At 43.8% G+C, this 15,000-nt stretch overlaps 2 gene segments (V, D, J or C); both read left to right on the top strand.

Moving 5' to 3' along the window:
• The first annotated feature begins 9,062 nt into the window (after positions 1 to 9,062).
• On the top strand, positions 9,063 to 10,126 carry LOC113891094. The segment is given in 2 exon segments: positions 9,063 to 9,462; positions 9,596 to 10,126. Coding segments are annotated over 2 exon segments (384 nt in total).
• A 2,343-nt stretch (positions 10,127 to 12,469) lies between these two features.
• Positions 12,470 to 13,680, top strand: LOC113891093. The segment is given in 2 exon segments: positions 12,476 to 12,618; positions 13,100 to 13,680. Coding segments are annotated over 2 exon segments (381 nt in total).
• Positions 13,681 to 15,000: the final 1,320 nt, after the last annotated feature.

Raw genomic sequence — 15,000 nt, 5'->3', positions numbered from 1 at the left:
AGCCCTTAAGTGGATTTGGAGCCTGTTCACATCGTCCATGTAACAAAATCAACAAGAGGTCAAACATTTGGACTGAGGGTTCCCTGTCTCCTGCAAAAGGTGCCCCTCAGGCTGTGGGTGTTGTCAATGGGGCCCACGGTCTGCAATTCTCTTTGCTGCTGTGCATCAGAAGCCATTGCTGGGAGAGCTCTTCCTACTCTGATCCTGCCATGGACATGAGGCTCTTCTGCTGGGAGACCTGCCTCCTGGGGGAGGGGAGTTCAGGGGTGCATGAGGACCTATGTAGAAGATGTTTCCTAGAGCTACAACAGAAGCACCCTCTGTGCTTCTATCTCTTCCCACAGGACACGCAGACCCTGGGGTCAGCCCAATACCACCCACTGGATCACAGAGATGGGACGGGGCGAGTCTTAGATAGGATCCAATTTCTGGTTACATCAGTTCAGTTCAGTTCATTTGCTCAGTTTTGTGAGACTCTTTGCAACCCCTTGGACTGCAGCACGCCAGGCTTCCCTGTCCATCACCAACTCCCAGAGTTTGCTCAAACTCATGTCCTTTGAGTCAGTGATGCCATCCAACCATCTCATCCTCTATCGTCCCCTTCTCCTCCTGCCTTCCATCTTTCCCTGCATCAGGTCTTTTCCAATGAGTCAATTCTTCTCATCAGGTGGCCAAAGTTTTGGAGCTTTAGCATCAGTCCTTCCAGTGAAATATTCAGGACTGATCTCCTTTAGGATGGACTGGTTGGATCTTGCAGTCCAAGGGACTCTCAAAAGTCTTTTCCAACACCACAGTTCCAAAGCATCAATTCTTTGGTAATCAGCTTTCTTTATGGTCCAGCTCTCACACCCATACATGACTACTGGAAAAACCATAGCTTTGACTAGGTAGACCTTTGTTGGCAAAGTAATGTCTCTGCTTTTTACATGCTGTCTAGGTTGGTCATAGCTTTTCTTCCAAGGAGCAAGCGTCTTTTCATTTCATGGATGCAGTCACCATCTGCAGTGATTTTGGAGCCCAAGAAAATAAAGTCTGTCACAGTTTTTCCATTGTTTCCCCATCTTTTTGCCAGGAAGTGATGGGACGGGATGCCATGATCTTCATGTTTTGAATGTTGAGTTGTCCGGTCACGTATTTGTTGAGAATGTCTGGTCACATATTTCTTTACAAAATGTGAGGCTGGAGATGGAGTTTCTGTTTCCTTCCATATTCCCAAAGCACCGCAGCTGAGTCAGGGTGCCCACGGATGGATTCTCAGCCGAAAGACCTAAGGGCACCCGTTCCCTCCTGAAGCTCTGGCCTGTGGATCCAGGGACTCAGCTGTGCGTCTCTGATCCAGGCGGCCCTGGTGCAGTGTGGCTGAGTCAGTTTCCTCTGGTACAGGCTCCCTGGCCTCTCTTCTCCCCTTGAGCTCTAGGAAGACGTTTGAAAAGGCCCTTCCTCATCTTTCTGCCTTGGAGGAAAGAAGCAGCTTGATGGCTGTGACTCCAGGTGCTACCGGCAGGGAGCCAGACTGTAAATTCTGTCTTGAATTATCCTGGTGGATGTGCTTTGGGACTTGGGCTTCTGAAATTCCTAAAAATAATGCAGAATTAGGCAGCCTGTGGTTAGGCCTGTGATTAGAATTGGGTTTAGAAGACCTCCATCCCAACAATTTCAAGTACAGAAGCCAGATAGCTGAAGTCAGTATCTCAGAAATGCTAAGAAACTCCTTCTGAGTTTACCTCAAACACAACTCCCCTGCAAACTCTTTCTCCAGCAACATACCCTCCCAAGATGATGACCTCCCTGTCTGTGGACCCATGGACATTCGACAGCTAGGGGTTTATAATAGTCCTTTCATCAGAAGTCTGTCTCCTCCACAGACTGACAGACCCTTGAAGGCGGTGACTATATAGGAGTAACTGTGAAGGAACAGCAAATACAGTCTTTTTAAGAGGATGGAAGTCAGATAAACGCTAATTAGCGATCCCCACTCAGAGACACTTTCAAGAAACTCAAATCACAATCCTTGTCCAGCTTCCCAGGAAAGCATGAAATGATACTCTATGATATCAAACCCTCAACTCCTCCATTCTCTCTCATATAGGCTCCAGGTCCACAGGCACTAAAACTGGAGTTTTAGGAAACCTGCTTCCTAATTCTAATTCTGGGACTTCCCTGGTGGCTCAGTGGTAAAGGGTCCATCTGCCAGTGCAGGAGATGCAGGAGACTCGGGTTTCATCCCTGGATCAGGAAGATTCCCTGGAGAAGGAAATGGCAACCCACTCCACTATTCTCGGATAATAGTGGAAAATCCCTGGAAAATCCCATGGACAGAGGAGCCCGGTGGGCCACAGTCCATGGGGTTGCAAAAGAGTTGGACACAACTTGGCAACTAAAACAACAACAACAATCCCAATTCTGGCTTTTATTTTAAAAAAGCGGTAAGATGCTGGCAGATGTCCTCGACTTTCTCAGGCTCAGCATTCTCTTTAAAATTAGAGACTTGCATCATTTACTTGTTCTCCAAGATCTGACATGACTATTACTTTTTGACTCAGGATGTATCTCCATTTTTTTCCCCCCACACCTGTGACCACAGGGATTGCTGGGGAAGACATGTCACAACCATCTGGAAGTAACCAAGCATAATTGTACATGTGGATATGACTGATCCAAGAACACCTGCTTGGAAGGGGCCCCGTGGAACACCCCTGCAAGCCTTAACGTGGATTCTGACTCGAAATGTGTTCCTATCAAAGAAAACAGTGTGTATTTTCTGCAATCTCCCCTGCTGCTGCCAGTTGGCAATAAAGGAGTGTGTCAGAAAGTCTACCACCACAGAAAGTGGTCAGACCCTCTGGTGTACATGGCAGCCCTGATTCAGACCCGTCATCCTGACCTCATTATGAAGAGCATCTTTTTCATATACTAAAGGGTTCTGTTTGGGACCACAAGTGCATGGCTATTGTAGATCAGAACACAACTTGCAGCTTCCCGGTGTGAAGAGCAGACCATTTATTATCGTGGTGAACTGTGTCAAAGAAAATTTTACTCAGACACTTATTACAATGATAAGGCAGGCTTTATTCAGTGAAACCACAGCAATGGGGTTTTGTGGTAGGGGAGACAGATTGGGCACAACTCAAATAAACCAAGAAAAGTTTACTTTATAGTCAAAGAGTAGGGAGGCAGAGGGGTTCAGTAGACAGAATTACTAAGAGGAAACTTCAGGAATAAGGGGAGATACTGGCTAAACTGAGCTACCTGGGTTGTTGAAGACAGGTCAGAATGATCAGACACCACCTTGGGGGATTCGGGGGTGTAGGAATTAGGTTAGATAACAAGGGTATCAGATACTGAGGGTGGGTACTCTGGCTAACTGACTTATGAGGGTTTTTGGTAAAATTGGGCTCTTGAGGACTGCCCAAGAACAGGGCCTAGTTCAAGAAGAGAAGGGATTCTTAATGTAGAGAATGGACAGAATTTTAACACATTTGTTGTAAGAAATGAAGGAGAATGATGAGGTGAAGAGACAAAGATGACTCTCAGATTTTAATAGTTACAGGATGTTCAACAAATCCAGGAATCACAGATAAAAGAGAACATTGAGTGAGCAAGTTTAGTTTGGATCGCTTTTGAAATTGTGGTACGTTTGAGGTGTCCACATGGGTATCCTTACAACCGTCCCCTGCCAAGAACCCCTCTCTCTTTCCTTTTTCCAAAGCCAGTGACCTCACCCACTGCTGCCCCACATTTCAAGGCTAACACACACACATGCACACACATGCACATATGCACACATCTGCTAAGACATCCATTGAAGGCACACGTCAGCTCTTTCTCTCCCCACCTTCCCCAGCAGAGGGCAGTATCAGATTTAAAAACCAGTCATCTATTTTAATTTTGTTTTATTACTATCTTCTCTTATCTAAATCTTGTGCATAACAGGAATACTATTCTGGTGCAGTAAAAGCAAGTCCATATTTCCATTTTTACTATTAAGAAGTATAGAGTAACAAACTAGAGTTTCTCTGGGGCTTTATGCATCAAAATAATAAGACATCTAGGAAAAAATTTAACTAATAAAATGAAAGCTATTGACTGAAAAGGACAAAATATCGCTTGAAAGAAATTAAGGAAGGTCTCAATAAATGGAAACCTATCCCAGGATCATGTATTGGAAGAGTTAATATTATTGAGAAGGAAAAACTGAATTCCAAAATTCCAGCTACCTTTCTTGGCCTGGAAATTGACAGTTTAGTTCAATTCAGTTGCTCAATTGTGTGAGACTCTTTGCAACCCCATGGACTGCAGCATACCAGGCCTCCCTGTCCATCACCAACTCCAGGAGTTTACTCAAACTCATGCTCATTGAGTCAGTGATGCCATCCAACCATCTCATCCTCTGTTGTCCCCTTCTCCTCCTGCCTTCAATCTTTCCCAGCATCAGGGTCTTTTCAAATAAGTCAGTTCTTCACACCATGTGGCCAAAGTAATGGAGCTTCAGCTTCAGCATCAGTTCTTCCAATGAATATTCAGGACTGGTTTCCTTTAGGATGGACTGGTTGGATATCCTTGCAGTCCAAGGAACTCTCAAGAGTCTTCTCCAACACCACAGTTCAAAAGCATCAATTTTTCAGCACTCAACTTTCTTTATAAATCAACTCTCACATCCATACATGACTACTGGAAACACCAAAGCTTGGACTAGATGGACCTTGATTGGCAAAGTAATGTCTCAGCTTTTTAATAGGCTGTCTAGAAATTGACAAGCTGATGCTAAAATTTATATGGAAATTTAAGGTACTAAAATTAGTCAAAACAGTTTGAGAGAAGAAAATTTTCAGATGACTCACATGTCCCCATTTCAAAACTTGCTGCACGACTACAGAAATCAAGACAGTATTTTGCTGGAAACAGGATAAGCACATAAATCAATATAATTTTTATTAATAATAAAATTACTAAAGTCAATATATTAATAAAATTAATGGCATTAATATAATTCTATTAATAAAATAGAATTGAGAGTCATCTCAAATAAATCAATACATTTATTTGGAATTGACTTTAGATAAGAGTCCTGATGCTGCTGAGTCATGTCAGTCACGTCTGACTCTGTGGGACCCCATAGACGGCAGCCCACCAGGCTCCTCCATCCCTGGGAGTCTCCAGGCAAGAACACTGGAGTGGGTTGCCATTTCCTTCTCCAGTTCATGAAAGTGAAAAGTGAAAGTAAAGTTGCTCAGTCACGTCCGACTCTTCGCGACCCCAGGGACTGTAGCCTACCAGGCACCTCCATCCATGGGATATTCCAGACAAGAGTACTGGAGTGGGTTGCCATCGCCTTTTCCAGATAAGAGTGCAAAGGCCATTAAACTAGGAAACAATATTCTTTCTAATGAACGGTGCTAGGAAAACTGGATATCCATGTACAAAAGAATACAGTTGCATCCCTTCCTCATACCATATACAAAAATTCACTCAAATGTATCAAAGAGCTAAGTATAAGATCTGAGATTATTCTTAGAAGAAAACAAAGGTGTAAATCTTCATGATGATGGAATAGGCAATGATTTAACTATCACACTAAAAGCACAGGCAGCTAAGAAAAGCTAAGTAGGCTGGAATTCTTTGAACTGAAAAAAAAAAAAAAAGAGTTTGTGCTTCAAACAGCACTCTCAAGAGAGGTAAAGATAACCTCCAAAATGAGAAAACATTTATTAATCATATATCTATGATAAATATATTTTTAAAAAGCTTATATATATATATATATTTTAAAAAGCTTTCAACTAAACAATAAAAAAATACTCCAACTTTAAAGTGAGCAAAAGATCTAAATACACATCTCTAAAGAAGATATGTAAGTGGCCAATAAATGTAGCAGATAGTCAGCATCATTAATCATTAAAGAAATGAAATCAAAATCACAGTAAAATGCCATCTCACATCCACTTGGCTGTGATGAAAATGACAGACAACAACAAATTTGGGGGCAGCTGGGGAGGAATTGGGAGCCTCATGCATTGCTGGTGGGAATGGAAAATGGTACAGCCACTGTGTAAAATGTATGGGCAGTTCTTCGAAAGTTAAAATGGAATTACCATATAACCTAGCAATTTCAACTGAAAGCATGTGTCCATACAAAAACTTTCACGTGTGTGTTCAGGCAGCATTATCTGTAATAGCCAAAAAAGTGAAGAGATAACTCATTTCCCTACTGCCCTAGCAGGCTGAGGATTCCTCGATCTGAAAGCATCCTGAAAGAGTCCCTTCAGGCTAGACGTGTGTGTTCAGAGATGGGCATTTTTGTCAATAGCATTAGTGAACAATTTGGAGTGTTTTCAGGAGAAATGACTGAGCGGATTCTAAGTGGTGATGGCAGCTAAGTTCTGATTGAAGCATATAATTGGGTAAGCCTATGAATACCTCCCACAATAAGAGAGACACTTTGAAGAAGGCCTTAGGACCCTGCTATTATAAAAGAAGGTCTTGAGCCATGGTTATTTGGACACTAAAAGTTACTATGATCTTATTTATTTTTCGAGGCCTGAAGCATCCTAGATGTACAAGGTACATCTCCTCCAGGGAGCCTGTGCATTCTAAAAGGGAGGGATGGTGTCTAATTCCTTCTTTGCATCTTCTTTCATATAATTATCTACTGTCACAGGGTAGGAAAGGACAAAAGAATGGAAGAAAGGAAGATCCCTCACACACAGGTATTCCATTTGTGATTAAAGAGAATAATACAAATAAATAGCAATGAGACAAAAGGTTTGAGAGGGAGAGTTTATGGTTTTTCTAGTGACTGTTCTTTGTATTACCTAGATCAAAAAAAAAAAATCAAGTAGGATATCACAGAGAAGAAAATGGATTATGAACCATTAACTAAGGTTCTCTCAAGATGCTTGAAGCCTTGCTTAGCTGAGGTGGACGAAAGAAATGGAGTCAAATCCTTTTCTGTCTCTATTGTTTTTGGCACAAATTCTGGTCTCCACTTCCCTGCCTCTCAACAAACGTACCTAAATATCACATGTGGTCACTCCCTGTACTCAGTAATGGAAAATGGAAAGATGATAGAAGCCAATGAAAGAAAATGGAAGAATTAAAAATAAAAAGTGTGCAGAAGTGGCACAAACTGTTTCAGAAGCTAAGGACTGATAATGAAGCTACTCATCTCTCAACACTCTGTCCATACTGAAATATTCTAAACCAGGTTGTGTGCATAATTCTGGGGGGAAAAAGACTAATCTTGAACCTCAGTTCCATTTAAGTGAGGTAAAAGATTAATTCTGGAGACAATGGGATGCACTGGAAATGGTGACCTCATAGGAAGACCCGCCTCATAGAAGCCAGCTTTGAGCTCTAGCTCCCCAAGCTCATGCAGTAAATACACTTCCTGGTCCTGCCTGCAGGCTCTCTTCATGCGCAACCCTGTCATGGGCACCAGCCTACTCAGCTGAGGGGTCATCTGGCTCCTGGAGGCAGTGAGTTTTGAGCTAATGGATCAGCATCACTGGCTTTATCTGTGGGTCTATAGCTGTGTCTCGAATATGCCCTGGACCTCTATGTTGCCCAGAGATGTTCTAAAAGGTATTGACATTCAATGCAAATAATTGCATTTTGGAGTACAAAGCAAAATTCCTATGAACTTTTAAATGAATGCAGGAGACTTCAAACATTTCTGAGCTCCCCTTGCCTTGCTTCATTGGAAGGCATTCATGTCCCCTTCTATTAAAACTCCATCTCATGCAGTCCCTTCTGCTCTGAGGTCCCATGAATGTTGGCATCACCAGGAACCCAAAACACCTTGTCAGGGGTGAAGAACAGGAGGTAACACTGAGATGCAGCCCAGTGAAAGGACACAGTTAAGTTTACTATCAGCAGCTCCTGGAGGAAGATCTGAAATTCATGACTTACCTTGAGCAACCAAAAAATCATAGATGAGTCAGGAATGCGAATGGAATGCTTTTCTGCTGAATTACCCAAAGAGGGACCCGGTGTCGTGAAGATACAGTTGTTGGAGCTGGAAGACTCTCCAGCGTGTTTCTGTGCCAGTTCCTAATCCGTATCAACGCAGTCATGTCCTTCCACTGCACAAACATTCTCCAGGCCCATCCCAGAAACAGCCGTGGGCTGGGGAAGCCGAGATGTCTGATTAGTGAAATTGGCTACAAAGCCTTCCAAGGGATGAAGATGGAGACAGGAGAGGGCTGGAACACGCCAACTGAGGCTCAGGGACGAAGACTCCGTTACCCCAAAATGGGAACATAATAAGAACCACATCATTTGTCATGGGAAATATGCATTGCCTGATGCTTCTCTTTACTTCATACTCTATTTCGAGTTCTCTACCGCATGCTTTAAATATAGGATTTTATTTAATCACCAAGACAAGCAAAGGCACTATTTTCTTCATTTTCAACATAGGAAAATATGGTTTCAGGAGTTCACTTTTTCTTTCTCAAGCTCAAAAAAATGGGAGGTGGGCTGTGGAGAAACAGAGAAAACAAGGTGTGTTTGGCCAAAAGGGTTGTGCTCGTTATACCAACCTATGTTGCCTCTTATTCTTTCTGGAATGTTCCCTGCCTAGTGCTTGCACAGGTAGGTATGGATGCCAGGATTAGAAATTCTTCAAATGTCTATGGTATATCCCAGAGATGGTGGGAATAGAGTTGGATAAACTGGTCTGGAATTTAAGAGATGGGTCTGATCCTGAAATAGTATTCTTAGAAACACATCACCTCAGATTTTCATCTCAGTGATTTTTTTTTTTTATTCTCGTCAAACAAAAAATGTTGGACACCTACAGAACACCGTTTTGTTATCATTTTCTTTGATGAAACAATTGCAGAAAATCAAAAAGCAGATGAACCAACAAGGACCTACTGTACAACACAGGCAACTCTGCTCAGGGCTATGTGGCAGCATGGATGGGAGGGGTATTTGGGGGAGAATGGATACAAGTATATGTATGGCTGAGTCCCTTTGAAAATATAAAACATGGTTAATCAGCTATACTCCATTGCAAAATAAAGTTAAAAACATAAACTCTGTGTTCTTGTGTGACCAGAGCATCTACTGTGCTCCCATTGTGATCAAACCTTCCTTACTGCAAGGAGGAAGGTGGGCCAATCACAGTGAGGCTCTGGCCTGGAAATGTGGGGTGGCGCCCACTAGGGCCAGACAAAATGCAGAGTTTGGGGGAGGGAGGCACAAGGGAGGTGCAAGTGACTCAGATCTCTGTCCTCAGTCGCCTCATCTGCCAGATTAGGGAGACCCTCTTGAATATCTACAGGATCCTGTCCAACCCTCCTTTCTGGGCTTCTGATAGATTCCACACATTCAACCAGGGGAAGCCCCATAGCTAAGTGTCTTTCCTCATCGGTCTGTGCTGGAGGCTACAAGGAGACCCCCTTCCTACTATGGGCAACCAGGTGATCTGCTGCGTGGCCCTTTGTCTCTTTGGAGCAGGTGAGTCCCGGGTTCAGAGAGCAGATTCCCATCCTAAAGACGCTCAGCTCCAGAGCTAAGCCTTTCCCTCACGGCAGCAGCATTGGCTGCCCTCTTGGGCCTTGTTTCCCGAGTTGCTCTCTTTCTTCCATAGGCACCGTGGCTGGTGGGGTCACTCAGACCCCTAAATACCTGCTCAAAAAGGAAGGCGGAGCTGTGACCCTGGAATGTGAACAGGATTTTGATTACGACTCAATGTACTGGTACCGACAGGACCCAGGTCTAGGACTGAGGCAGATCTTCTTCTCGCGAGTTGTAAACAATGTTCAGAAAGAAGACATAGCTAAAGGCTACAGCGCCTCTCGTGAAAAGAAGCCTTTCTTTCCTCTTACCGTGACATCAGCACAGAAGAACCAGACGGCTCTGTATCTCTGTGCTGCTAGTAGAGACACAGTGACTCAAAGCCACCTCCTCTCTGCACACAAATGAGTCCTGCTTCCCACCAGGTGATGGGGCTTTTCTGTGTTCAGTATCCTGGGCAGTCAGCTTCTTCCTCCTGAACCAGGCACCCAAAGCAGCTGCTGCAGCAACACACGTCGTGGAATGGCACAGTCATGATTCAGCAATCCCCTGGGTTGATTCTTAAAAATCACACCTATCTACACTAGGGGGCTTCCCAGGTGGCACAGCAGTAAGAATCTGCCTGCCAATGCAGGAAATGCAAAAGATGTGGGTTTGATCCCTGGGTCAGGAAAATCCCCTAAAGAAGGAAATAGCAACCCACTCCAGTATTCTTGCCTAGACAATCCCATGCACAGAAGAGCCTGGCGGGCTCCAGTCCATGGGGTTGCAAAGAGCCAGATATGACTTAGCAACTAAATCAACTACTGAAAGGAAACAGGTTTCCTCCTTCCAGTGGAAGAATTTATGACCAAAAAAGGCAGATTTTAAAACATCACTTGATTTTAAAACATCCACTGTAAAACTATCGAACTCTTTATTATTTCAGGGTGCCCCTAGTACTAAAAAGAACTCTTTGTTAAATGTCATAATGGCCCCCATTCCCATGGCCAAGTTGTAAGAAAGTGACTGTATGAAAGTCAAAAAAGTTAAAGTGTCACTTAATGTTTTCTTAGTGTTAACAAGCCATTGCATCAATTACCTTGGAAGAACAATGTCTAGAAAAATAGAATCAAATAACTATAATGTTTCTTGGACACATACACATAGTTTCTGAATTTAAAAATATACTAGAAAAAATAATGAGTAAATTAGACAAGTCAGAAAACCAGTTTAATTGTATAAAAACTTAAATAGTCCAGAATTGTGAGGAAGTAGAAAGGGATATGTGAGAAAAACCTACTGTCGTGGCAGCTCTATTCATGATGACCTCAAGCTGGAAATACCCAAATGACCATCCGCAACACGGTGAACAAATAACTGCCCTTAGGAATGGAATCAAATCTAGCAGAAAAGCAAATGTTATTTGTGAAATCATGGATGGATCTCATGAATGTATGGATCTCTTCTTGAAAAAGAAGCCAGATCACAGACTGTACAAAGTTAAGACAGCAGCTACATTCTGAGGGCATTTTTATTTCACTTGTAGAGAAGCATGAGGGAGGCTTCTGGGTTATGAAAATGTCCTCTATCTTGATCTGGGTCGTAGTTATATAGATGTAGTCATTTGTGAAATTTCACTATGCTGTACACTCAAGATTTGTGTAGTCTATTATATGTGGAATTTATATCTCATTTTAAAAGCTTAGAAAAACAACAGTAACAACAGCCACCTCAAAATGTAGTGACTTTAACATATATTATCTCTCATGGTTCTGTCGGCTGAGTGGGCCTGGCTGGGCAGTCCGCATTTGGGGCCGCTCATGCGACTGGATGGACGTGAGTCTGAGTGAACTCCGGGAGTTGGTGATGAACAGGGAGGCCTGGCGTGCTGTGATTCATGGGGTCGCAAAGACTTGGACACGACTGAGCGACTGAACTGAACTGAACTGAGGCGGTCATGGTCAGATGGTCCCTGAGGCGGAGACGCCTGAGGCTCCAGTCGCCTGCACATCCAAGATGGCGTCTTTCCGCACGTGGCTGACCCCTGCCCTGGGGTGCCTGGGCAGCTGTGCACCAGCCTAGCGTGTCTGTCTTTCTACCCTCAGCCCCTCAATGTGGCTAGGTGGGTTTCCTTGCAGAATGGTGGCCTCGGGGTAGTGAAAATGATTATCTCGTGGCTGGCTTCCCCTAGAGTGAGCATTCGAGAGACCCTGGAGGGATCTATAAGGTTACTTGTGACCCAGCTTTAAAAATCATAGCATCACTTCTACCGCATTCAGGCTATTATAAAGAGATGTGTGTTTATATAATACATAGATATGTTTAGTATTCAGTCCATTATATGAGGGGACTGGCATAATATACTCATGAAATAAATACTTCATTGAGAAGATGAGGACGTGTTTTTTTTTTCAATGTAAAGAAGCATTGAGCTTCTAGCCTGGTAGGTTCTTATGTTCCTCTATGGTTCTAGTGATTAACAGGCATGAGTTGTCTTGATTACTTTGAGGATACGTTACAGAAGTAAAGAATTAACAATGTCATTTACCACACAAATATAGCCATTTCCTTAGATAAGACTAGGAAACTACTACCATTTCAATGATCTAGGCCTCAGTTTCTGTCCTATAACATTGAGAGTTGGGTTAGAATATCTCTGAGTTCTTCCAGCAATGTTTGAATGGTTCTTTTATGGAAAAGGGCTTCCCTGGCGCCTCAGACAGTAAAGAATTTGCCTGCAATGCAGGAGACCCAGGTTCACTCCCTGGAGTGAGGACGATCCCCTGGAGAAGGGCATGGCTATCCACTCCAGTATTCTTGCCTGGAGAATCCTATGGACAGAGGAGCCTGATGGGCTATAGTTCCAGAGGTCGCAAAGAGTTGGACATGACTGAGTGACTTTCACTTTCACTTGATTGAAAGAGGGGCGGATCCTGCATCAGTGATAATGATGACCACCAGGGGGCAGACTGGAGCATCCTTAGAATTATGCAGACACTCAGCCCTCCTTCTAGGGATGGAGAAAGAAAGGGCAAGGTCATATCTTTCTGCTGAGAGGTGTGGTGTGAGGCCAGTTCCTGAAGATGCTGGTGCTTCTGCTGCTTCTGGGACCCAGTACGAGCCTTATTAGCTAAGTAGCTTGGTCAAGTGTCTGTGTGTGTGTGTTGGCATGTGTGAAGTGATAGTCAGGGATTGTGGACTTTTATAATTTTTGAAGTTTTTTTGGTTGCTTGGTTTGTGGGATCTTAGTTCCCCCACCAGGCATTGAACCTGGTCCCTGGCAGTGAGAACACTGAATCCTAACTGCTGGACCACCAGGGAATTCCTTAAGACTGTGGATTTTTTTACACTGAACAAAATGAGAGGGAACATTCCATCCTATTTGGAGGTGTAAAGGGTAAGGTGAGGAGCCACCAGTCAGGAGAGATGGGGGATGAGAAGCCTAAGAATTAGGACAGGATGATTTCACATAACAGACAGGATTCCCTTGGAGCCGGGAGAAAGGTGAGCGAATGAGCAAGGCTGTGGTTTTCTGCCTATGGTCATGTCTTCCTGTCCTGCTGGGCTCTCATCTCCTTGACCTCTGTCTCAGCAGGCTCTGGGCTTGGCGCTCTCGTCTCTCAGCAGCCCCGCAGGGCTGTCAGTAAGAGTGGGGCCTCTGTGACCATCGAGTGCCGTGCATTGGACTTTCAAGCTACAACTGTGTTCTGGTACCGTCAGTTCCCGAAACGAGGCCTCGTGCTGATGGCAACTTCTAATGAGGGCACTGATGCCACATACGAACAAGGTTATACCAAGGACAAGTTTCCCATCAGTCATCCAGACCTAACATTTTCATCTCTGACGGTGACACGTGTGGATCCTGCAGACAGCAGCCTCTACTTCTGTGGTGCTAGAGACACAGCGCTGGGCCGAGATCAGAGACCCAGACAAGAATCTTGGTAGCAAACCCCTTCCGCACCCCACTGAACCATGGGGCCCTGTGGAAGCAGGTGTGGAGAGAGAAAAGCCACAGCCTCTCTGACTGAGTCATCTGTGGCTATGTGTGTAGAGAGAGAAACGGAGAGAAAAATATCTGAGTAGAGAGCAGGGGGAAGGTATGGTGCTTGAGAACTAGCCATATGGAAATGGAGCTAGGCCTGTAAATGGCCAACCAACCTGGAAAGTTCCCTGGGCTGAAAATTATAAAATCTGGATTTTTTTTTTCTGATTCTCCCGAATGCTAATCATAAGTTTTTAGATAAATTGACACATAATCCTATAGGTAGATCCCAAAATGCTTCTAGAAAAGCAATGAATACTTCTATAATGGGCTTCCCTTGTGGCTCAGACAGTAAGGAATCCATCTGCAATGCAGGAGACGGAAGTCTGATCCATCCCTGGGTTGAGAAGTTCCCCTGGCGAAGGGAATGGCAACCCAATCCAGTATCTTGCCTGGAAAATTCCATGGACAGAGGAGCCTGGCAGGCTACAGTCCAGGGGATCACAAAGAGTCAGACATGACTGACTAACACTTTTATAATAAACACTGGAGTTTTTTCCTCCAAGAAAATTCAGCACTGTCTTGTCACCATCCTAGACTTTCAAGACAAATGGAATCATTAGGCAGCCAAGTAGAGATGTTCACTCATGAAAGAATTCAGGAATGTGCTATATACAGTATTGAGGTTGATAAAAGAACAAGGTAGGACTGGAAGGGGCAACCCTCTACACCCAAGTACAGAACATGCGCAGAACCTTCACAAAGGGATCAGAGGAAGGAGAAGACAGAAAGGATAAATAAGAAAGACTTCAGACAACAAGGCTTGTCTCAAAACTAGAAAGTTCTGTGAGAAGCCACAAGCTAGTAGGTGAAGCACTGAGTTTAAACCCCTGAAAAATCCTTTTCTAGGAAAAGGAAAAATCACACATTGACGGTAAACCTTGTATCAGTTCAGTTCAGTCGCTCAGTCGTGCCCGACTCCTTGCGGCCCCATGAATCGCAGCACGCCAGGCCTCCCTGTCCATCACCAACTCCCAGAGTTCACTCAGCCTCACATCCATAGAGTCAGTAATGCCATCCAGCCATCTCATCCTCTGTTGTCCCCTTGTCCTCCTGCCCCCAATCCCTCCCAGCATCAGAGTCTTTTCCAATGAGTCAACTCTTCATATGAGGTGGCCAAAGTACTGGAGTTTCAGCTTCAGCATCATTCCCTCCAAAGAAATCACAGGGCTGATCTCCTTCAGAATGGACTGGTTGGATCTCCTTGCTTAGCCCAGTAAAAATAAGCAAAAATATTAACATACACTTTGGAGAAGAAACATCTGTAATCAATAAACATTGATTTCCTGGTGATCAAGAAACATGGAGAAAGACACAATTATATGTAAATTGATATCCATTTGATTAGCAAAATATAAAAAGCCTAGAAATAAAGAGTGTTAGAGAGAGTCTTTCAAATTGTGGTGCTAAAGAAGACTCTTGAGAGTCCCTTGAACTACAAGGAGATCCAACCA

Source organism: Bos indicus x Bos taurus, chromosome 4, assembly GCF_003369695.1.
Source record: "Bos indicus x Bos taurus breed Angus x Brahman F1 hybrid chromosome 4, Bos_hybrid_MaternalHap_v2.0, whole genome shotgun sequence".
NCBI classification, from domain to species: domain Eukaryota; kingdom Metazoa; phylum Chordata; class Mammalia; order Artiodactyla; family Bovidae; genus Bos; species Bos indicus x Bos taurus.
This window is presented reverse-complemented; position numbering and strand designations above follow the sequence as displayed.